The sequence below is a fragment of the Verticillium nonalfalfae genome (assembly GCF_003724135.2).
Source record: "Verticillium nonalfalfae strain VnAa140/NRRL 66861 chromosome Unknown scaffold_12, whole genome shotgun sequence".
NCBI classification, from domain to species: Eukaryota; Fungi; Ascomycota; class Sordariomycetes; order Glomerellales; family Plectosphaerellaceae; genus Verticillium; species Verticillium nonalfalfae.
In genome coordinates, this window is record NW_021167237.1 from 123,886 (window position 1) to 147,172 (window position 23,287).

The following is a 23,287-nucleotide window of genomic DNA, read 5'->3' on the forward strand; positions in this document are numbered from 1 at the left end:
TTTGCTGGTGACGCCTGGAATTCCATCAAAATCCGTCATAGCCAGCGCCCAGACACCGTGAGCATGCTCATAATCGGAAACAGACTTGTATGAATCACTGCGGATCTCCCGACTGCAATTTTATCCCCCCAAATGCGCTGTTCGTCGAGATCACGACCCTCCTTCCCCCCTTCGCCCTGTTGCTACTATGACCGGGACCGCGTCGCCCGAGACCGCGCATGCAGACTCGGCCGACCCTGGGCCTCTACGCGACGACCAAGACGCGTCGGCGATCAGTGAAGCCGCCACGAACAACTTTGCCATCACGAGAGAATCCTCATCCGAACTCTCCGAGCTCTCAGACCTCGAGCCCGCAGCAAACGGCTTCCTCGACCTTGCCCCACAACCAGAATCACCAACACAAGACGACGCCGATGCCGACGATGGCCCTCCATCCAAGAGACGACGCCTCCACGAGTCTACGCCGCCGCCGTCCGCTGCCCGCATCAACGGCAAAAAACTCGAGTCTCCGCCATGGAAAAAGGCCGGTGCCGAGGGCCCAACCTCCTTCACGGAGAACGGCAGGCGCAAATCTGGCCGCATCAACCTTGCTCTCCTAGATTCCCAATCTCCTCCGACGTCCCGCAAATCCAGACAGCCGCGTGCGAGCCCAGTGATTAAGAAGACACAAGCCACGACAAACGGACATGCGACTACCAAGCAGAAGCAGGCGGCCGCGGCCAGGGGCACGCCCAAGAATGCCAGCGGCAGGACCACTTCATCCAAGGTCTCTGCGCAGCCTGGTAGACCCCCAAACCGAATCTCCTCCTCTCGAATCTCCCGAAAACGAACACCCTCTCCGTCCTCCCATCCCACTCGGCACTCGACGCGCACGCGAAGACCTACGCGTGGCTCCGTCGACGAAGATGCCTCGTCTCCGATCCAGGAGTCGCTACGTTCCACCAAGTATCGACCGCGAGGCACGATCCCACTTGTCCACCCTGGGCAAATGAGCAAGAGACCCAAGATCGGACCGAGCTTTGAAGAATATTGGGCCAAGGCCACGCAAATACCTCTCCAAGATGGCGGCTACCTCGCCGCCGAGGAGCAATACACGGATACCATGGCCGAGGAGGATGCGCGGACAATATTGCGAATCGAAAATGCTGTGGAACCAGGAGGCATCTTGTCCGAAGGGCGTTGTACCGCTTTTGTTCCAGAACCCGAAGAAGAGCCACCTCGTCAATGGGCGCACCAGGATCACATGGTCAAGGCAGCAACCAACTTTCGGAAGCTCATGTTGGCGGAACGACAGCGGCACAAAACACAAGCGAAAAGGCTGGCCGAGGCCTGTCGAGACGCATGGCTACGCCGGCAACCCAAATCCGCAGAAGTGCTCGAGGCTGAGGCGAGAGACTATTGGATCACGCGGTACCGTATCGTGGCCAAGGTCATGCACGGGACGTGGGAGAACGTGCGAGCTGAGATCAACAGGAGGAGGCTGCAAGAATGGGAGGTGGAAGAGCAGCGGCGTGTCAAGGCTGCTCTGAACGAGGCAGTCAACCTGTCCGAGCAGAAGCTACAGGCCCAGCGCGGCCAGATCGGTAGCGACGACGACGAGGACGACGAAGACGACGAGGACATCGACGAGGAGGACTCGGAGGACGACTTGGCTGCTACTGACGACGAAAACGCCCTGGGACATGACAACGCATCGTCGATGGATGCCGACGACGACGACTCGGGCGACGATGACGTCATGTCTTCATCTGACGAAGACGATGAGCCGGCGAACGACTCTCTGGTGGATGCTGCAGACGAAACCCTCACGCAAGATCAACTCCGGGCGAAGTACTCGAATATTCCCGACCTGGTCAAAGAAGACGAGGAAAAAACAGCCAATGGGATAAGGACAAGCCCCGGCGCGACCACAGGTGGAGACGAAGGGAGTGACTCGACTGATGAATCAATCGACATGGACGACGACATGGGTTCTAGTGATGAAGGCAGCGACGAGGACGATGACGATGACATGGAGACTGGGTCGGGTTCTGAACGGGAGTCCGATGAAGGGGAACCTGCGAACCTTCTAGGGCTCTTTTTCGACAAGAAAGAGCTGCAACAGATGCAAGAAACCCCGAAAGGCGAGACGGAAGATCGATCAGAGCCGCCGTCTGAGCAGGATGACAAGAAGAAAGCGCTCGAAACACCATCCAAGGCACGGGACCTGCCACTGCCTGCATGGGACTCCGGGAAGAAGCATGATGTTTCATTGGCCTTGCACGACGACATGGAAGACGAGGATGACGATGAACCTGAGCTGGTCACAATCCCACCGTCAGACCCAGTCACAGGTGACGATACTCCTGATGTGGGCGATGGCGAGCGACCAAATACGAACGGCCTTGTTGAGACTGGCATAGTCGACGAGCCTGTGACCAACGGCATTGCACACAGTCTCGAGGCTACACCGGATGCGACAATCGCTACATCCCAAGACGTTGACATGGCCGATGCCCCGGTGCCTCTGGAATCTCTCCCAGAATTTGCCGTTACATCTCCGCAGTCTACACCAGTTAAACCTACAAGTTCTGGCGCAGATACGATGATGGCGCCGCCAGAGGTCGGAAAGCCCACTTCGTCACCCACACCCGACTCGAAGCCATCAGACGCCGACTCGACAGCACTAATCCCGGCACCTAAGGACGACACGAGTAGGTCTGTGTCACCCAGTCCAGCATCGGCTGCAAAGACCGAAGTCCCCTTCCTCCTTCGCGGCACTCTTCGAGAGTACCAACATTTTGGCTTGGACTGGTTGGCAGGCCTTTATGCCAACAACACCAATGGTATCCTCGCGGACGAGATGGGCCTGGGCAAGACGATCCAGACAATCGCGCTGCTGGCCCATCTCGCGTGTCATCATGAAGTGTGGGGTCCTCACTTAGTTGTGGTACCGACGAGCGTAATGCTCAATTGGGAGATGGAGTTCAAGAAGTTCTTACCTGGCTTCAAGATCCTGTCCTACTATGGCACACAGGAGGAGCGGAAGCGGAAGCGCCACGGATGGAACAACGACGATGTGTGGAACGTCTGCATTACTTCTTACCAGCTCGTCCTTCAAGATCAGCAGGTCTTCAAGCGCCGAAAGTGGCACTACCTCATCCTTGACGAGGCGCACAACATCAAGAACTTCAAATCCCAGCGATGGCAGACACTGCTTGGCTTCAACACGCGGGCTCGACTGCTGCTCACAGGCACGCCGCTGCAGAACAACCTGACCGAGTTGTGGTCGCTGCTCTTCTTCCTCATGCCGTCGGAGAACGGTGTTGGTGGTTTTGCCGATTTGCAGGAGTTCCATGATTGGTTCCATAAGCCAGAGTCTCAGATCCTCGAGAGCGGCCGCGAAACCATGGACGAAGAAGCGCGGGCGATCATTTCCAAGTTGCACAAGGTTCTGAGACCGTACCTGCTTCGGCGACTCAAGGCCGATGTTGAGAAGCAGATGCCCGCCAAGTACGAACATGTCGAATTCTGCCGCTTGTCAAAGCGGCAGAGGGAACTCTATGACGGCTTCTTGGCTCGGGCTGATACCCGTGACACCCTGGCATCTGGCAACTACATGTCCATCATTAATTGTCTCATGCAGTTGCGGAAAGTGTGCAATCATCCTGATCTTTTCGTCGATCGGCCCATCATGACCTCCTTCCGAATGCAAAAGAGCGTTGCTGCCGACTACAACGACACGAACGAGTTTCTACGGCGGACAATCCTGGCGCAAGATGCCATGAAGCTCGTCGGTCTCGGCGTGGTCAATCTGATCCCCACGCAACATGAAGGGCTTTCCAGCACCGATGCAGAGCGCATCTCTCAGTTGAGCTTGCATCGAGTACTGCTGGACCTCCGAGAAGCCCAAAATGCGCGCGCGCACATGGCTCGCACCAACCTCGATCCTTCAACCGCTGAGTCGAATCTGGTCTATCTTGAAAGCCTCGGTAGATGGCGACGTTTTGAAGAGCTGCAACATTGCGTGTACCTCAATGCCCTCCGTGGACAACGCCGTCCGATTTATGGCAAGCGATTAGTCCAGTTCCTGACCTTGGACCTGCAGCAGCGGCCTCGTAAGCCCCGGCCCAGGGTTGCGAAGAACATCCTCAACTGGTTTGCTGAGGACTCAGGATTCCTGCGCGCGACAATCCACAGCATGGACGACAGGGCAGCGTCCATGGAAACGATAATCCAAAAGTTTGCGTGCGTGACGCCATCGGTCATCACGCGAGACATGACTGAAATCGTCCTTGGCAAGCGAGCCATCGACGCGTTCACTGAGGCTGACCTCAGTCTCTCCGCACCAGTGCGCTGGGCGCCGTTCATGCAGAAGCAGGCGCCGCACGACCCGTGGCACGAGGCTAGGATGCGGTTGAGTATTCAGTTCCCCGACAAACGTCTCCTTCAGTACGATTGTGGCAAACTTCAGGCACTCGACAAGCTGCTTCGCAAGCTTCAGGCTGGCGGCCATCGTGCGTTGATCTTCACGCAGATGACCAAGGTTCTCAACATTCTTGAGCAGTTCCTCAACATCCACGGCCACAAGTACCTGCGACTCGATGGTGCGACCAAGGTCGAGCAGCGACAGATCCTCACGGACAGGTTCAACAACGACCCGCGCATCCTCTGTTTCATCCTCTCCACCCGGTCAGGTGGCCTGGGCATTAACCTGACCGGCGCCGACACGGTCATTTTCTATGACCAAGACTGGAACCCCGCCATGGACAAGCAGTGTCAGGACAGATGTCACCGTATCGGCCAAACACGCGACGTGCACATTTACCGGCTCGTCAGTGAGCACACGATCGAAGCCAACATTCTACGCAAGGCGTCGCAGAAGCAAATGCTCGACGACGTCGTCATCCAGGAGGGCGAATTCACGACAGACTACTTCCGCGAGAAGATGACAGTGCGCGACGCCGTCGGCGAGGACGCCGAGCTTGTCAACGACGGCAACGCCGCCGCCAACGCGGCCATGGACCGTCTCCTCGGCGGCGGCGCCAACGGCAGCGAGTCGCGCAACGTAGGCGAGGTGCTCGAGCTTGCTGAAGACAAGGAGGACGTCGCCGCTGCCAAGGCAGCTGAGAAGGAGATTCAGGCCGACGACGCCGACTTCCAGGAGAGGACGAGCGGCATCAACTCGGGCGCGTCAAGCACGCGGCAGGGCACGCCCCGCGACGACCCGTCCGCGGATGCGGGGGCCGCTGGTCCCGGCCCCTCGGGTCTCGGACGGTTCTCCGAGTCGGCGGCGCCTGATGCGTCTGGCAAGCCGGTCGAGGTGGAGACGAACGCGTGGGGCGAGCGCATGCGCACCATTGACGATTATATGCTGCGCGTCATGGGCGAGCAGCTCAAGGGGACGGTGCTCGAGCTGCCGAAGGATAAGAAGAAGGGCAAGAAAAAGAAGGGTAAAGACATGCGCAAGCGATGATGAGGCTCGAGCGATGAAGGAGAGACCAGTCTTATCCCCGCAACGGCTACTTACCTTGAACTTTTTTTTCGTTTTCTGTTTAATTTTTGTTTTGGTGTATTATACTAGTGATGCGATGCATTTCGAGCGGGAGCAAGGGTTGCGGTGTCCGGATAGACAGAAGCAAAGTGTACCAGTACAAACAAACGGTGGGGGCAGAGGCGTTCTGTGGACGAGAAAAGAATTGTATTGATATCCAGGCTCCCCTTGCCCCTCTAAAAACCGGAACAGACAAACGGGGCGCCGTTTCGTGGGCTTCGCCGATGCTGGGTCGAGATCCAAATGAAGATTCTTGCCAATCACCGAAATTGTTCAACTTGACAGTTCGTACCGTGACCGCTTGCCTCTAGCGTGCTACCTTTCCCGAGTCTTTTCATCCAATGCACGCAATCCCCAGATCATGATGCGCTGACCCCTGGGCAGTATCTAAAAACAAGATGCACTGATCGGTGCGGCTTTACACGGGGACATGCGTGAAGAGGTACGAGACAGACTCGCCGTTGTGGGTACTGATCCTGTTAGCAGAGGGGCAGAGGGCACGGGGCGCGTGTATGCCGGGAACCCACCGTCTGATGGCCTCAGCGAGGGTGCCGCTGATATCAATGACCTGCAGCTTGGGGCAGCGCTCGACCTTGTCACCTAGGGGCACCGTGTTGGTGACGACGAGGCGTGAGAGGCAGCTGTTGTTGATGGTGTCGATGGCCCTGCCAGAGAGGATACCATCTGTTGTGGGTCAGCGGGGACGAGGAGGGGCATTCAAAGGGGCAAGAGGCGGGGACGGCATGGTCCCCCCGGGCGATCATGCGCGTGGGGTTCGGAGGGCTTACGTGTAGCAATGGCGAGGACCTGGGTCGTGCGTGGTCAGCTTATTGTGCTCCCTGCCTGTTCATGTTGGGAGAGTACTAACCTCCTTGGCCTTGTGCTCCCGAATGATACTCGCGGCCTTGTCGAGGGTGCCACACGTGTCGGCCATGTCATCGACGAGAATGGCAACCTTGTCAGCGACCTCGCCGATGAGGACCATTCTGCTGACGACGTTGGGGCGTGGGCGCTCCTTGTGGATGAGTGCGAAGCTGACCTTGAGCCTGTCGGCGATGGACGTGGCACGCTTGGCGCCTCCAGCGTCTGGTGACACAATGACCACGTCGTCGAGGTTGCGGTTTTCACGGATCCATCGCAGCACTGACGGCTCGGCGTAGAGATTGTCGCACGGCACCGAAAAGAAGCCCTGGATCTGGGAGGCGTGCAGGTCCATGGTGATGATGTGGTTGGCGCCGGCCGTCTGCAGCATGTTGGCAATGAGGCGGGCCGAGATGGGGGCTCGTGAGCGGTCCTTCTTGTCCTGCCTGGCGTACGGGTAGCAGGGAATGACGGCGGTGATGCGGCGGGCGCTGGCTGTCCTGCAGGCGTGGATCATGATGAGCATTTCCATGAGGCCTTCGTTGACGTCGCCCGTGGCGGTCGACTGGAGGATGTAGACGTCCTCATCGCGGATCGACTCGCCAATCGTCACCGAGGTTTCCTGGTTGGAAAAGTTCTGGGAAACGGTACGTGCAATTTCGATGCCGAGTCTGGCAGTTTTTGTGAGCTCAAGGCGCTTGCGGTTTCCACGGCGGAGACTGCCTGTGCCCGTGTCCGTCCGTGTCTGGAGCACAGAACGGGCGAAAAGAGCTTGGAGCAACTCACCGGCTTGCGACATGAGCGCTCAGGTCGGGGTGGCTGCTACCACTGAGGAGCTTGATTTCGTTGGCCATCTGTCTTGACATTGCGGGACAGGAAGAGGCGCTGCGCGCGCGGGCGAATGCGAAGGCGTCGCGTTTATACCAAAGACGACCACGGGACAGCCCACGAGTGAGGCGTGGATGCTGCTACTGGGCTGACCGAAAAGGGCGTGGGAGGCCTGTGAGTGGTCCGGCGCGCACGAGGCATGCAGCAGTGTGCGGTGATCTGGTGTATCTGCGACGGACGTGGACGGCGTTGAGAGGGACATGGGTTTGTGGGTGGGGGGGTCGACTTTCCGAGAGGAGATCGATCAAGAGATGGCAGTAGAGAGACGATGCCATGAAGAAGAGGGTTCTTCTAATTTTGTTCTTCTAACTTTGCTCTTCCAACTTTGTTCCCCGCCCTTGGCTCTTGATGCATCCGGGGAAGGCACATCCTGAGCGAGACTGCCATGAAGATGGGTTAGTCACAGAGGTATCTCTCAATCCACCAAGGTCCCCCTCCACTCTCTCCTTCCCCCTCTATCTGCCCAGGCTCCAGCACCTGCTCATCCACCACCATTTGCTCCGTCCCTCTCCTCCATCACCATTCAGTCTCGTCCCAACATTCTCCGACAAGGCTCTGTCGCAGCCATGACTACACCATCACCCAACCAGGACTGGCGTGATCCAGTCTCTTCGAGTTCCAGTCTCATGCAATCAAAATCAATCATCATTTACCGCGACAGCACAGCTGCCACGCTACCTGGTCTACTTTGAACCCCCTTAGCCGCCCCCCCTCCAAAAAGACCCATCAAAGAAACAACTCCAAGCTCCGATCCCAGCCGGGCCACAGAGGTCCCTCCCAAAATACGACATCTTGCATATCACCATGTACGAGTTGTTTTGCTCAAGCCTCCAGAGCGAGCGCGATGGGCATGGCCCTCGCGTGAACGGATAGATCACGCTTGGCCCTGCCTCCGTTGTTCGTCGCCGTGCCGTTGGTCGCGCCAGCGCCGCGGCCAGCGCCAGCACCAGCGCCAGCACCAGCTCCAGCTCCAGCTCCCGCGCCGGCACCCGCATTGGGCCTGGGCTCGAGGATGGGAGTGGGAGCACCGGGGGGCGTGGCGGCGTTTCCAGCATTGCCTGCGTTGCCACGGCCAGTTCCGGCACCCGCGCCGTTGCCGTTGCCATTGCCAGTGCCGTTGCCAGTGCCGTTGCCAGCGCCGTTGCCGTTACCGGGGGCGGGAACGGGAGCCGGCGCGGGGCAGGCAGGAGATACGGGCTGGGCAGGCTGGGCAGGACGAGCGGGAGGCTGGGCAGGACGAGCGGGAGGTTGAGCAGGAGGTTGAGCTGGCTGAGCAGGACGAGCGGGAGGCTGGGCAGGCTGAGCGGGCTGGGCAGGCTGAGCGGGCTGGGCAGGGCGGGCCGGAGCCTGAGAAGGACGAGCCGAGGGTTGAGCTGGCTGCGAAGGACGGGCCGGAGTAGCACCACCGCCGGCGCCTCCTCCTGCGGCAGGCGGCGCCGACAACGCCGTGATGCCCTGCTGGATGGCATCGCTGATCTGCTGTGTGCTCTGCTGGGCGATGCCCTGGCCAATGGCGGGCACCTTGGACACGATGGCGTCACTGAGGGCCTTGCTCGAGGCCTGCTGGTCCTTGAGCGTCTGCACAGCAATAGAGGTCACACCGAGCTGATCAAGGTCTGCCTTCTTGCTCGTCAGAGCCGTGGTCACACCCTGAACGGATGTCACGAGGCCCGATGCCGTGTCTTGCAGCCCAAGAGCCTCCATGAGGCTGAGAGCTTGGGCACCTTGCACCTGCGTCGTCGCCGTTCCGATGGCCGTCTTGACCTTCTCTGACGCCGTCAGGATGGGCGCCGCCGAGTTGGCGTCAGCTCCAGAAAGACTCTGTACTGTGTCAGATCACGGATTTCCATACTTGTTACGCTGCGCTTTCTTACCTGAACGGCTGTGGTGAGATCATCCAGTGCTGATTGCACCGTGGTGATGGCACCCTGGATGGTCTGCAGCTGGCGCCTGTGCATCGAAGGGGCGGCAATGGCGCCACCGGCCAGCAGCGTCTTAACGAGGAGGGCGCTGAAATGCATCTTGATCAATGTGCTGATTGTTGGTGGGAGGACGAAGAAGCCAAAATCAAGTGATACTCTCAAGCCAGCTCAAGATGATCCGCAAAAGAAGAGAAAGTTGCTGTGGTAAACAAAACTCGAAACTAGTATGAACCTCCACGTTGATCAAACTAGCTTGTATGGAAGGGGACGAGAATCATGTTCCTCCAAGGACACATGCTCCTCTTTATGTTATTCGTTGCAAGCAATATTCCGCGAATCGTCCATTCTTTTGCCTCAAAGCCCGGAGTTCCAGCTTGGAGCCCCAGCGCGTCGAAGCTTTCCATGCCTGCGACAAGCAGCCCGTAGCACCCAAAACAGACCCGACAGACAGCATGTCGAAGAGGATGCAGAGATTGCGACCGAGCGTCGCCTTCAGTTGGGGGCACTGCCTCTGCGATGGCTGGCAACTCAGCTTTTTTCACCATCTTGATGCTTGACATGTTCAGATGAAACGAAACGCACGGCACCACCAAGGCCACCCACCCCGCCCCGGCCGGATCTCCTTCGCACCACCCTCGACGCATCGACCTACTGCTTCGGGTAACCGATGGCCCGCAGAGCCTCGTTTGTCGCGATTTGCTTCTTGACCTTTCTCTTTACCCCCTTTTGATCTATTTTCGGGTCGCCCAGCTTCCGTTCAATTGTCGTCCTGCTTGTGGCGTGAGGTTGCACCCACCAATGGATATGGTGTGACCATGTCAGACGGCAGCTTGGCGGAGTCCTCCCCAGACAAGGCTCTAGCCACATTGCAGTGTATGTGCTGCTTTTCCTCGGCCAAAATGCCTTCTATTGCCCTGGTACGGTTTGAGGTTATCATGTGTTGTGGGGAGAGACATTGATAATCAGGGAATGCACTACACGTGGGCGCTCGATGCGAAGTTCTGCTTTTTAAGTTGAGCCACAAGTCAGCTGCGTTTTCTCGGGGGTCAGATGGATGGCTTCCAACAAACGGGTGCTGGATACAGATCATTTCACATGAAATACCTTACTAGCTCAATGACATGGTCTTAAGGTTGTTGGCTTCTCAGCTTGCCACGTCAGTGATGCTTCTGATACAACATTGGGTGCAAAACGCAACATATTCCGTCAGAATGTATAAATCAACGAGCCATCAGTCCTGTCGTCCCGTGTCATCTGCTGTATTTATGGACACAAGGACTCAATCTCGATAGTTATGGATTTTGCTCGTTTATTTAGCATCATAGATGACGAAGGTGTTGCTGGGGATGGCTCTCACGATGGGACATCAGCTCTATCGTCTACCGAACCTCAAGTCACATATCGCGCGGTGACTTTTCAGTCAGAATACCTCGATGATCGCTTGACCAACACTAGGGTTTCGTTCCGAAAAACGAGGCATCCGTGCCAGACAGGTCAAAGGAGATGCGTGCATTTCTGGTGGACAAGCTATTGGCTCCATTAGCTTCTACGTCCTGAGTTCACATCGCGCAGTCGAATCGCAGTCTCATACTCCTAGTAACACGACCTACGTCAGGAGAAAATAGACTCATCAACGTTGTGCATCAACGACGATTCATCTCTAAGACATTGCTGGCATGGCCCATATCATCTCTCTGTGGCGTGCACATCTGTTTTGCTGAGAGAGTCGACAGGGCGTGTCACAAAGTGTCTTGGATCCAAGTCTTTCCAGGCTTCCAGTCATGGGGCGTGCTTGGTCAGGTTGACCCCGAAATGCGAATGTCCGATGAGTGGGCATTCTTAGACCAGCTCTTCCATGAATCGGCCTCGATCACCGCCCTCATGCTAGCATGACCCGATCACTACTGTGTGAAATTTGCGTGGAAAGATAAAACTGCGTCGGTAGCACTAGGCTGTATAAGCGTGAACCATCCTTACTGAAGACTGACTTCGAGCGCGCAGGACGCTTTAATGTGAGTGGTCGCGCGAGATGTGCCACTATTATCTATGGTCTGCGGATAGTCATCACTCAGCGCAACCACAAAGCAACGCTCAAATTAGCAGTCGAGTCGAGTCTACAAACATTGACCGCGCTGGTTGGTAAGACACAACGTCCATGACGGCCATCACTATCATCACGATGATACTTTTGCCTGAAGCATTCACAACGGTAAGTTGGCTCTGTAGCGGACAACGCGGAAGACCCTGGCGCCTGGTAGACCCTGTTCTCGACGCCGTGGTTTGAAGATGTAGCTAGAAACGGCGACCCCACCAGACAGATGAAGGTCTATACGGTTTTGACTGTATTACTCACTGCTGGCGTTATTTATGGTTGACGTGTCTGGTGCTGGGTCCGGCGCAGAAGAAGGATGCATACGATTTCTGCTCAAATAGACAATAACTTGAAGGGAGAAGCTATCAGCGGAGACGTTGAGATTGGCACAACTTAAGGATGTAATTAAGACTGCTGTGGATGGATTTGCCTGAAAGCCCTTGTCTGCGTACAGACTAGGTTGCTCATGTTGACCTTCCACTACATTGTATCTTCTCGTTATTCCTTAGTGGATTTATTCGTCAGCAAGATACTCATGCTCCTCAGAGAGGAATGCAGTATGAGTTTCTTAATGAACCAGGTCCAGCGAAATTCTCGAGAATACGGGAGCACACGATCAAGACAGAATGCTGCTGGCGATCTAGTCCCAAAGATGTGAAGCAACATGCTGTCATCTAGATTGATTATCCCTACTAGAAAAGAAAAGTGCGATGAAGTGTAACCTTTTTCGTGAAATGCTTTCCCACAAGCATGCCTCACTTATGACCAGTGGTTATCCCTCCACGGCTGTCGAACTGTTGAGAACGTTCGGGTCGTAGCAGACGAGTGACATGAAGTTCAGTATTTGTACAAATAGTACACAAATTGTTGATAACAACCAGCATGTAGCTCATGTCAGCAAGCACCTGCGGAGCCACGGGACAGGGGGTTAGTTTAGGAACTTGAGACTACGAGACGGCGTACATAAGGACTGCGGAGGACCAGATTCAGATGTGTTCCTAAACCCTACCTAACAATTGACTGCGGATCAGGAGTCCTCTTCACTCCGATCACCCACATGCTCTGATACCTACTACTATAAGGTTTCCTTCCAGAATAATCGCCGGAGCATGCCGTCAGCTAGGGCCTATGGCTGGCTAGGCATTTTCGCAGTGACCATTGCTGCAGTATTGCTACTCGAAATCAAATCAGCTGTCTCCCTCAGTCTAACATTAGGTCAACTGTTAGCATCTTGACCAGCTTCAAAATGGCATGGTAGCTGTTGGGGCTGGTAGACTCTCTCGTTCTATTGTCACACTCAGGAGACAGCTACCCTCAGTCTTTGATTGTCACCCTCATTCGGCTCGTGATACTTCAGACGACTCAAAATCTGATATAAATCTGATAAGAAACAGCAGATCAGGCTCATGCGTGAAGGATTTGTGATCTGTATACTGGTCAAGCAGGAACTTCTAGGACACGGGCTAGTGCAGTGGACGATGTGACAGCATCGGCGATTGATGGGGGAATTGGCCTGTGAGTGGCACACGACATCAAGTTGAACGCAACCGTGGCATCGTCATTAAGTTAGTAAATTTCTCTCTCCCTTCGTCGGGGACATAACTTGTCGACCTGACTCTGGCATGATGGCCGCACGAATCTTGATCCTCAGTGGCAGCTTTGCGATGTCATTGTAGCTCGTGAGACATCTGTCCAATACTCAAGCGATCTGATGAAGGCCCTGCATCGACTTGAATCGGTTCATCGCCTTGCGAACCAGACTGGGACTGCCATGCCTACGGGCTGCAAATCAAAGGCCGACGGATCGCCATCTGAGCCGAGCGACGGTTTTCATTTCCGACGGCCGCGCCGAGTGCAACCGCCGTCGGGCGTTTTCCGACGCCGAGACGTGCCTTCCGGCGGTCGGTCGATGCAGGTCTTTGGGCGGACATTGACCGAAGAGGGTCCTGATGGTTCGAGCGCGGGGAGATCTCCTACAGAGGACCCGCCATCGTTGAGGGGAAGCATGGTGTTCCATACGGCAGCGTTGGGATCATGCCTTGGTGTCCCCGACTTTCCCCGCAGACATCCATGGGCTTCATGCCGTCGTGGAAGGAAATGGATGGAGAAGTGGAGCCATTGTACGCCTGCCAGCACTCTTCACTGCAAATCGATTCCTTATTTCTTGGGGTGGTGAGGAGCTATCCAGATCAATGCACATTCATTCACCTGGTTGCGCTGGGGACAAGGATATCAGGTGGTCCCCCTAGGATGGGGCGAACGACCTCGATGAGACGCACAAGCCCAAGAACGAAACCTGGGGAAGCAGCTACTGGAGGCTTTGCGTGCCAAAAATACCATTTGCTGTCCAAGCCAGAATTGTCACAGATTGTGTTTCTGCTGTGCTACCCTACACATTTGTGAAAGTAGCCCAATCTTGGCACAAGAATCTGACGACTGTAACCTTGACCAATTGTGTTGATTTTGATTTTATTCTCGTTGCCCCCGAAGTAGATGAGGTAACTGCCGACATGCATATCGGAGACTGTCCGTCGATACCGGCAGAAGTTCCTTTCCTAGGTACCTAACTTGGGCGTGCGGTGCTACGTAGTTCTGCTACAATCCTGATCGGCACCTGCCCCAACCACCTACCCCCACGCAAAGTAGGTACTCAGATCTGGAAGGGGCCGCCCGTCGACTGCCGCTGCCCTCGCTTACCTGTAAGGTCGACAGGGTCCCTCACCTTGCATGGTCCCTCGCTGTTGCCGTCGCGAGGCGGCTCAAACGCAGACAGAACGACCGTGGTGCACGTCGTACCTAACGGAACAATAATGGTCACGAGGGAGCGCTTCCCAGACACAATCGAGTCACCATGTGAATCACCAATACGGGAGGCCGCCCTGCCTCTGACGAACATTGCGCAAGGTTCTTGCCTCCAGCGCCATCTCGTGCGCCGCATGCTGTGGCAAGATTCGTCACGGCACTTGAATCGGCGCTTCTCAACAGATCCCAGATCTAGTTACCTACCTACCGAGGAAAGTAGCCAGGTAGATCCAGATGCAGAATCCTGCCCGGATTTCCAGCGCCTTCCAATGGCTGTGCCACGGCCTCGTACTTGAGCTGGAGAGGGCACGCCCCCACACAGGCCCCGGTAGGGGTCTAGGACTGAATCCCGCGGTGGGGCCGCCTCTGGCTAGGCACTGGTCCACGACCTGGCCGTAGGTAAGGTACCTAGGTCACATGAGGCTCCCACGGGCGGATCGTAAAACCAAAAGAGGATTACGGGAGGGATTGAATGTTCGTCGCTCGTCGCTTGTCGCTCGAGTCAGGGTTGGCTGCACAGAATACACAGGCCCAACATGCAAGACCGTCCATGGCCAAGTGATTCCAGTCGCCAAGTGATGCCAAGTGACGTTGTCGGAGAGTGTCCGAGAGGCACCCAAAAGCTTGACTGTTGTGTGTGGTGTGCCAGCTTTGTCGTGAAACTTGATTGTTGGTGGTCATGTCATGAAGTTGTCACGTCTGTTGAGGAGGGTATGGTGTCTCAGCGTCGTCCATCGTGAGGCGGGCTTTGCAGATGATACCCGACTGACGCTGCAGGGAGAGGAATTTGAACACCGTGAATCGGCCCTGTGCTACCTACCTTAAGGTACCTACCGAGCGGTGACCAACAAACAGGCAAGACCTGCCTGGGGACCTACCTGCAGACGAGGTAGAAGTGGCAAGCAGTGATTGAGAGTGACGTGTTTGTTGTGTGGGAAGCAGTCATCGTGAGTTGCTCCTGCCTTCTTGCCTCGGTGGCCCACGAGCAGAAAAATTGGCATTGGCATTGGCATTGTCGGCACAAGATGAAGCAGAACAAACCATGTGCGGATTCCCGAGGGCGCATCATCAACACAATTTCCTTGTCGCCCTTCGTTTCAGCACCTATTGAGCATCGCTATCCTCACTGTCCCCTTGCGCTCCTGCTGGTCCGTGGCCTCGAGGGTTCCACGTCATGACGATGATGCCACAGCAAGACACGGTAAGACACCCTGTTTCTGTCGTCGTTCTCCCGCTCCACCCTGTATCTGTATTCGCTTCCTTTCTCTCTCTCTCTCGCTCTCTCTCTTCAGCAGCACCCTCCACATCCCAGCATCTCGCCCTGCCTATCACCGATTCCCGTCACTCCAATCCGCCTCGCTCTCCCTCCCACCCGCCAAGCGTCTAAAGCGTCAACACAGCCACTGGGTCCTCTCGCCTCCCCGCATTGTGCTGTTCAATTGGTCTCGAAGCCCGCTGGAATTCGCTCTGATTGGTCGCTCTACATCTTCAATCCTCCTTGATTGGCGCTCCTCAGCTTGGTGACGACGACTTGGCTCAACGCAGAGGGTGGAGCACCAGTCCAGTCAGCCTCCGCCAACGACGGACGATGACCGTGCCGTTCGGACGATGACCGACAGGCGAAGGCCAGTTCCTTGCTGAGTTTCTGGAGTCTCGACAAACTTGGTGCACCAGCAACACTTGGCGACGCCCTTTCCCCTCTGCTGTCCTCTCCACATCCCATGCGCCAACCAATGCTTATTCCGCGACCAAGGCGTGTGCCCAAGAGATGCGATCAGCAGCCGACAGAAAGTGGGTAGCCGGCAGGACCGCGATGATCGTCCTCAGGTACTAGGAGAGCCTCGTGCTGGGAGGCAGAGGCAGTCTGCCCCTCTGGAGCCCCAGGAACAGTAAGCAGAATGCAGCAAACACCACGCGTTGTGCAGCAAGCGACATGACGAGCTAGGCCTGGCCATCAAGAAAATGGAACGTCGCGTGCGTTGGAGGTTGCCGTCAGGATGTACAGTGGAGGAACTGGGAGGTACGTCTGGTACTTGGCGTGGAGTAACGCCATATCCGTTTGGGCGTGTGACACCTTTCCCACCCACGCATGCCCGCCCCGACCGGACGATCCCCGAGCCGCTTCTCATCGGCCGTCCGTCGTCAGTCCATGGAAGTGCGCCCGTCCATCAAGTCCTCGTGGTCTGCCATTCTCCCATTCACTCTGCCCCCCCCCCGCAAAAGGTTTAAAGAACCCGCCCCCGATCCTCCCTCATCCGTGCTTGCCTTTCCATTCCTTCACACCCTCCCAATCCCCCTTCTCTCCCCCAACCCACCCTTCTCGCAATCACACGTCTCTTGCATTCATTTGCAAACCCGCTTGCTTACACCAAGGAACCAACCAGTATCCGATGGGAGAAACCGACGCCACCAGGAATGGTCACAACTACGATTCTGCGGAGCCCGCTGCCGAGCAGGACGACCCCTCGAATGGTATAGGTGGTTTCAATGAGAAGCCCCCCATCATCACAGCAACTAGTACTGCCATTACCAGTACCACCAGCGCTACCTATCTCAAGGACTCGCACACTGTCGAGCAGCAGCAGAAGGAGCATCAGCTAGTCGAGAGACTTCAGCAGGAAAAGGGACCCGAACACCAGCACGATGCTCTCCGACCCGTTCACTGCATCCCCATCAGCAGCCTCCGAAACACCTGGCAGACCGACCTTGATAATGGTCTTTCCAAGAGCGAGGCCGCTGCCCGCCTCGAGCGTGATGGCCCCAACGCTCTCGAGGGAGCCAAGGGCCTATCCGTTTGGGAGATTCTCATGAGACAGATCTCGAACAGTCTGACCCTCGTTCTCGTGATCGTTATGATCCTGTCCTTCGCTATCAAGGACTACATTGAGGGCGGTGTCATCACCGCCGTCATCGTGCTCAACATCGTCGTTGGTTTCGTTCAGGACTATCGCGCTGAACAGACCATTCAGTCGCTATACGCCCTGTCGGCCCCTACCTGTAAAGTCGTTCGCGACGGCAACATTGAGTCCGTCAAGGCCGAGACCCTCGTCAAGGGTGATCTCGTCATGATCTCCGTCGGTGATGTCGTGCCTGCCGATCTTCGTCTCCTCGACGGCATCAACCTGTCTTCCGACGAGGCACTGTTGACCGGCGAATCGCTTCCCACTAGTAAGCATCCCGAGGCTATTTTCCACGACGCGGACCTCCCTCTGGGTGACCGCCTCAACATGGTCTACTCAGCGACCACCATCACCCGCGGTCGCGCTCGTGGTCTTGTCGCAGCGATCGGCGCCGACACAGAGGTTGGCAAGATCGCGGCCATGCTGCGCACGACGCGCAAGAAGGTTGAGGGTGCCTCGCTCCCGGCTCGCGCCTGGTATCGTTTTAAGGACGGTGCCAAGAGCATCCTCGGCCTCGTTGGCACGCCCCTACAGGTTAAGCTCAGCAAATTCGCTCTGCTCTTGTTCGGCCTTGCCATCCTCCTCGCCATCATCGTCTTCTCCGCCAGCAAGTTTGAGATCAGCTCGCAGGTCCTCATCTATGGTATCTGCGTCGGTGTCGCGGTTATCCCCGAGTCCCTCATCGCAGTCTTGACCATCACTATGGCTGTCGGTACCAAGGCCATGGCGAAGGGCAATGTTATCGTCCGCAAGCTGGCTTCTCTCGAAGCTGTGGGCGGCGTGACCAACATCTGTTCCGACAAGACGGGTACCCTTACCCAGGGCCGCATGATCACTCGTAAGATCTGGCTGTCCGAGGAGACGACTGCCGTCATTGAGGACTGCACCGATCCTTACGACCCTGCCAGCGGTAGAATCAAGTGGCCCGGCCTGACCAGCTCTGCCTCGAGTTCCGCCTCGACTCCCACCGTTGGAAACAGCGATGACACGATCCAGGCCTCCACGATGGGCGCTTTCCTCAAGGCCATCTCCCTCTGCAACAACTCTGTCGTCACCGACGGCAAGGCTACCGGCACCGACACCGAGTCGATGACCACCGTGCAGACCGAAGTAGCACCCAACTGGTCCGCCATTGGCGAGCCTACCGAGATTGCGCTTCACGTCTTCGCCATGCGCTTCGGCAAGGGCAAGGCCGACGTCGTTCAGGGCGACAACAGCAGACTGGTTTCCGAATTCCCCTTTGACTCTTCTGTGAAGATGATGTCTGTTATTTATGAGGCCTCCAAGGTCCGCAACATCTACACCAAGGGTGCCGTCGAAGTCATGATGGCCCGTCTCAACGAGACCGAGGAGGTCAAGGCTCGCATCGCTGCCAAGGCTGACGAGCTTGCCTCCGAGGGCCTTCGTGTCCTTTGCGTTGGATCCCGATCTCTGTCTGACGATGAAGATGCCACCAAGCGCGAGGAGACGGAGAAGGGCCTTCGTTTCCTCGGCCTCGCCGGTCTCTACGATCCTCCCCGTGTCGAAACTCTCGGCGCTGTCAAGAAATGCAAGACTGCCGGTATCTCCGTCCATATGGCCACTGGTGACCACATTAAGACTGCCACCGCCATCGCTTACGAAGTCGGCATCCTTCAGGGAGGCGAGGGCGACTGGGCTGTTATGCCTGCGAGCCGCTTTGATTCCATGTCCGAGCAGGAGATTGACAGCCTGGAAAGTCTGCCTCTCGTCCTCGCTCGCTGTAGCCCTTTGACCAAGGTGCGCATGCTTGAAGCGATGCACCGCCGCAAGGCCTTCTGTATCATGACGGGTGATGGTGTCAACGACTCGCCCGCTCTCAAGAAGGCCGATGTTGGTATTGCCATGGGCAAGCGAGGCAGTGACGTCGCCAAGGAGGCGGCTGATATGGTTCTTACAGATGACAACTTCTCGTCCATCGTTACTGCAATTCAACAGGGCCGGCGCTTGTTTGACAATATCCAGAAGGTACGTTGCTGATTTTACCATCAGCTACGCATTTGACTAATGGCGTTTACAGTTCCTCCTCCATCTTCTGATTTCCAACATTGCACAGGTTTTCCTTCTATTGATCGGCCTGGTCTTCCAGGACGACTCTGGCACGTCCATCTTCCCCTTGTCTCCTATTGAGATTTTGTGGGCGAACCTTATCACTTCGTCATTCCTCGCCATCGGTCTGGGCCTTGAAGAGGCTCAGCCCGATATTCTCTACCGCAAGCCTCACGACCTACGTGTTGGTGTCTTTACCTTCGACCTGGTCCGCGACAAGATGATCTACGGTGTGTGCATGGGATCTCTCTGTCTCGCTGCCTTCGCATCCGTCACCTACGGCCCCGGCGGCGGCGATCTTGGACACGGCTGTAACGAAGGATACAACCCCTCCTGCGATGTTGCTTTCCGCGCCCGTTCGACGACCTTCTCGACGCTGAGCTTCCTCCTGCTTGTCACATCCTGGGAGGTCAAGCACTTCCAGCGCAGCTTGTTCAACATGGAGCATGAGTCTCACAGTGGACCCTTGTCTGTTTTCAAGACAGTCTGGAAGAACCGCTTCCTCTTCTGGGCCGTTATTGGCGGCTTCGTCATGACGTTCCCCGTTGTCTACATCCCTGTTATCAATCACGCAGTGTTCAAGCACACTGGCATCACATGGGAATGGGGCATTGTTGCAGGCTGCGTTGTTGTATACATTGCCCTTTTCGAGACTTGGAAGGCCATCAAGCGCAAGCTTGGTCTTGGCGTCCAGGTTAGCCTGCCGCCCCCGGAGGACCAGGTTTAAACAAAAGATTGTGTTTGCCCAATTATCGTCAGAGTGCTCTGCTGGAATCAACTGCACCTCTCGAAACGGAGTTGGCATGTAAAATGCCGGGGTTATGCTTTACACGAGATACCACCAACGGATGTATCGATCCAACATCGTCATCACGCTGGACTGGAATGAAGATGATGATAGAGGCTGTTCATAACAACAACCTGGGGGTTTGATGACTTTCTCTGCGATACAATGTCGATGAGTGATCTCTTGACTCGCACCTTTCCTGCAGCGCCTTCGTAGCGTGCCGTTCGTGGCCGCTTCGAAGTTGCTAGCCAATCAATAAATCTTCACACCAGCTTGTCCCTTGGCAACGTGATCACCTCTTCGCTTCCCAAGGTTAACTGTCCGAACAAGTGTAATAAAGAAGTGTAATGAAGCTCCCTCGATTTGGGCTCGCTCATTGAAATCCACGAGCCGATCATGAAATGTGTTCTATTTAACCCAATCTTCACATCTCTCTCGTATCTTGTCCAGCAAGCCAGTCCCCCTCCTTTCCCCCTCCTGACCTCTCACCTTTTCATACGGAATCTGTCCACTGATGTCCTCTTCGTCGAACCAATTCCCATGCAACCCATACGGCACCCTCTGTGGCAGTTTCACCCTCGCAACAACATCCCGCATGCCCTTTGCATCAATGACCCACAGCTCACTCACGGCACCAGGCCTACATGCACCCGTCTCGTCCAACTGCGCCTCGTCAAACACATACGTCAACAAGAACCCGTCATCCTCGCTCCTGGCCCCGTCCCTCGGCACAAATCGCGGCTCCTGCGCGAACCACCCCTCCGGCATCCCGAAGAGCCGGATCGGATCGCGCGGGTCGTCGTGCGCCATGATCTCCCTGACCGTCCTCGCGTCAACGCATCCCGTAACCTCGCGCGGCGGATCCGCCTCCCCACGCGCGATGAGCGTCGCGACGTCCATCTTGGCCAGGTGGTCGATCTTGGCGGCCTTGCCCAGGGGCGCCGCGTAGGTGTCCCGGCCCGTCGTGCAGCCGTAGACGTAGCGCGCGTCGCGCATGGCGGCGGCCGGGGCGACGGTGGGGAACTCGAAGGCGATCGCTGACAGGGCCCACTGGTGCTGGATGGCTGCGTCATTGTTGTCGTTGCCGAGGGGGAAGGAGAAGTAGTAGAGCCGGCACTGCTCTTCCTCGGCGTACTCCGGAGGCACGGGGCGGACGGCTGGCGTTGGGAGGTTTCCGGCGCTGAAGATCATCGAGGGGGAGGTGAGGCGGCAGGCGAGGAGGTGGAGGGCTGCGTCGCGCTGGAGGGTCGCGGGCTCCTCCCAACAGTTTGCGGTGTGGAAGATGATGCAGGGGTTCGTCTCGAACCATTTGATGGGATCGGGGTTGTGACGGGGGAAGACGCCGAAGCGAGAGCGGGCTGTCGAGTCGTAGGAGACACTTGGGTTGCCATGCAGGAGGTTCATGGGATCGAGAGATAGGGGCAGGTCCAGGATGACGGTGTGCGCGAGCGACACGCCAAAGTCGTGCATCATCTTGGGGGACGAGATCCCGGGGATGGGTTTGTTGACGAGAGAGGGCTTCGCTCTTCTGGCTTCGAGGGACTTGGTGTGCCGTGGTTGTATGACAGAGTAGCGAACATAGGGGGCAACGAAGGTCGAGTGGTAGGATATCAGCTCGTTTGTTAGGGGGTCGACTCGCGGGTGGGCCGTTGTCCATTCTCGCATCCACGACAGGGGCCCATGTCCTCCGAATGTGCCTTCAGAGCTTGCTGTAGGGATCTCATTCTCTGCTTTGTCTCCATCGAACCACCCAACTGTTTCAAGGGAAGGCAGCGTGAAGCGTAAGGGCGGACCGCTCTCACATGTGGCCAAGGCACGACCGTCATGGAAAATGACGCTTGTGTTGGCAACACTGATCTTCTTAATCGTGGCACCTGCGCTCTGAAACTTGGAGAGAACGACAAGGAGCACGGCTCGCAAAATTTCGAACATGATGTACAGGAAAGATGATGCTGGGTTCACTAACGAGGCGATACTAGGCAGTACAGGTCTCGTCAGATGTTTATTGCGCTTCGTATACCTGAACACATCGGTCTCAAGGTATTGATTGACAAACTCCGGAACGATAGAGCCGTCAGTGGAAGACCGAAATAGAACGCCTGACAACATGCCGTCGCCGTCGAACCAGTGTGCTGTGCGCTCTGGGTCATTGTTGGCGAGGGGGTTGCCGCCGTTACGGACGTACTGCCCGCCAGCAAGATCTGGTGGGATTGTTCCAGTGTACGAGCAGCGCGTGAGAGGAAGAGAGCTCTGGATAGGAGCGAAGTTTCCAGAGAGGTATCTTGACTTGTCAGTTTTCATCTCGAAGAACGCGTACAGCTAACAAAGATGTGTTGAGACTCACGGATGACTACTTCTTCGACTTGAAAATGATACAAAGGGAACATGCTCTGCTGAGCCTTCGTGTGTTCCCCCCATATTCTCGGCAGTTGTATGAGTACCCGAGGCTGAGAAAGCATTCAACTTGATGTTCTTCACAGAAGAACAATCATTGGTGAGGATTTTCAATTCCTTGTCAAGAAGTTCTGAAACGGGCACCTTGGACCCAGACACCCACAACCTACTAAGACACAAAAAGATCAAACTTACAACTAAGTTGCAGCTTGCCTCGGCATCGGATTTCTTAGGTAAGTCGCAGACTTCCAGGCTCCTCAATCGACAGCATCTACGGGGTTGAAAACGTCGTAATGACGAAAGACCCTTGTTCTTTGCGCACTGATGCCGCCATTACCGATGATGAGGTAAACTTACGCCTTACCAGGGCACACCAAGGCCGCCCGTTGGATTTCATGACAGAACATTGCTATTTGGCACGATTGTGAATCCCATGACGGCACTTGCAAAAACGGTGATGCAAGGATCCTGGTCATTCAACCCACTACCGGAGCTAATGGAGAGCTTAGATGGTTGACAGACCGGCACGGAGTTGCCGAGTGGACCCCCCGGAGCAACGGCCGGACGAGTGGTGACTTCATCGACCACCGGCAATGGCATCGACGCGGCTGCCACAATCAGTCATGGGGATTTCAATGCTATCGGGAAAATCTTGAAATCTCTACTGCATCATGAGTTGTCTTGACCCATCACGTAGTCATTGGAGCGTCCCGCCCATCACTGTGTTGCTCGTGACCCTCAGGAACACTTCTGGCCAATGCGCCCGTGACAATGTGTGGGCAACATCTATCGGATCGGGGGTTCGGTATTGCCAGGAATTTGACTGATGATTGAGTAAAAGGTTTGCGTCAGTAGTAAAATCTTGAAGAGCGTTGATGAGATCGTTCGATGGTCACCACGTCACCATGCCACCACGTCAGCCCGAAGTCATATCGGAGCATTTGCGACCCTGGAGCTGCAGCAAGAAATTAGTCAAAGTACTGCAGACATGTGTATGGGTGGCTATCGCGATAAAACATCAAACGCCATGAGGTCATACTA

The 23,287-nt window shown here is 56.2% G+C and overlaps 5 protein-coding genes across 5 annotated transcripts; 2 read left to right on the plus strand and 3 right to left on the minus strand.

Moving 5' to 3' along the window:
- Positions 1 to 187: 187 nt before the first annotated feature.
- SWR1 (swr1 complex component) lies at positions 188 to 5,455 on the plus strand (the record flags this gene model as incomplete). The annotated part of the gene is made up of 1 exon (XM_028635328.1): positions 188 to 5,455. The coding sequence occupies one exon, from the start codon at positions 188 to 190 to the stop codon at positions 5,453 to 5,455; it is 5,268 nt and encodes a 1,755-aa protein (XP_028498003.1).
- Positions 5,456 to 5,951: 496 nt separating this feature from the next.
- On the minus strand, positions 5,952 to 7,260 carry PRPS2 (Ribose-phosphate pyrophosphokinase 2; the record flags this gene model as incomplete). Its single annotated transcript, XM_028635329.1, has 5 exons — positions 5,952 to 6,003; positions 6,061 to 6,217; positions 6,322 to 6,340; positions 6,402 to 7,065; positions 7,181 to 7,260. The coding sequence occupies 5 exons, from the start codon at positions 7,258 to 7,260 to the stop codon at positions 5,952 to 5,954; spliced, it is 972 nt and encodes a 323-aa protein (XP_028498004.1).
- An 844-nt stretch (positions 7,261 to 8,104) lies between these two features.
- D7B24_001085 (uncharacterized protein) lies at positions 8,105 to 9,303 on the minus strand (the record flags this gene model as incomplete). Its single annotated transcript, XM_028635330.1, has 2 exons — positions 8,105 to 9,103; positions 9,157 to 9,303. The coding sequence occupies 2 exons, from the start codon at positions 9,301 to 9,303 to the stop codon at positions 8,105 to 8,107; spliced, it is 1,146 nt and encodes a 381-aa protein (XP_028498005.1).
- A 7,185-nt stretch (positions 9,304 to 16,488) lies between these two features.
- CATP-1_1 (ATPase Na K transporting alpha) lies at positions 16,489 to 19,792 on the plus strand (the record flags this gene model as incomplete). Its single annotated transcript, XM_028635331.1, has 2 exons — positions 16,489 to 18,984; positions 19,037 to 19,792. 2 exons carry the CDS (start codon positions 16,489 to 16,491, stop codon positions 19,790 to 19,792), a joined length of 3,252 nt encoding a protein of 1,083 aa, XP_028498006.1.
- Positions 19,793 to 20,115: 323 nt separating this feature from the next.
- On the minus strand, positions 20,116 to 22,239 carry D7B24_001087 (uncharacterized protein; the record flags this gene model as incomplete). The annotated part of the gene is made up of 3 exons (XM_028635332.1): positions 20,116 to 20,169; positions 20,342 to 22,053; positions 22,197 to 22,239. 3 exons carry the CDS (start codon positions 22,237 to 22,239, stop codon positions 20,116 to 20,118), a joined length of 1,809 nt encoding a protein of 602 aa, XP_028498007.1.
- Between the last annotated feature and the right edge of the window lie 1,048 nt (positions 22,240 to 23,287).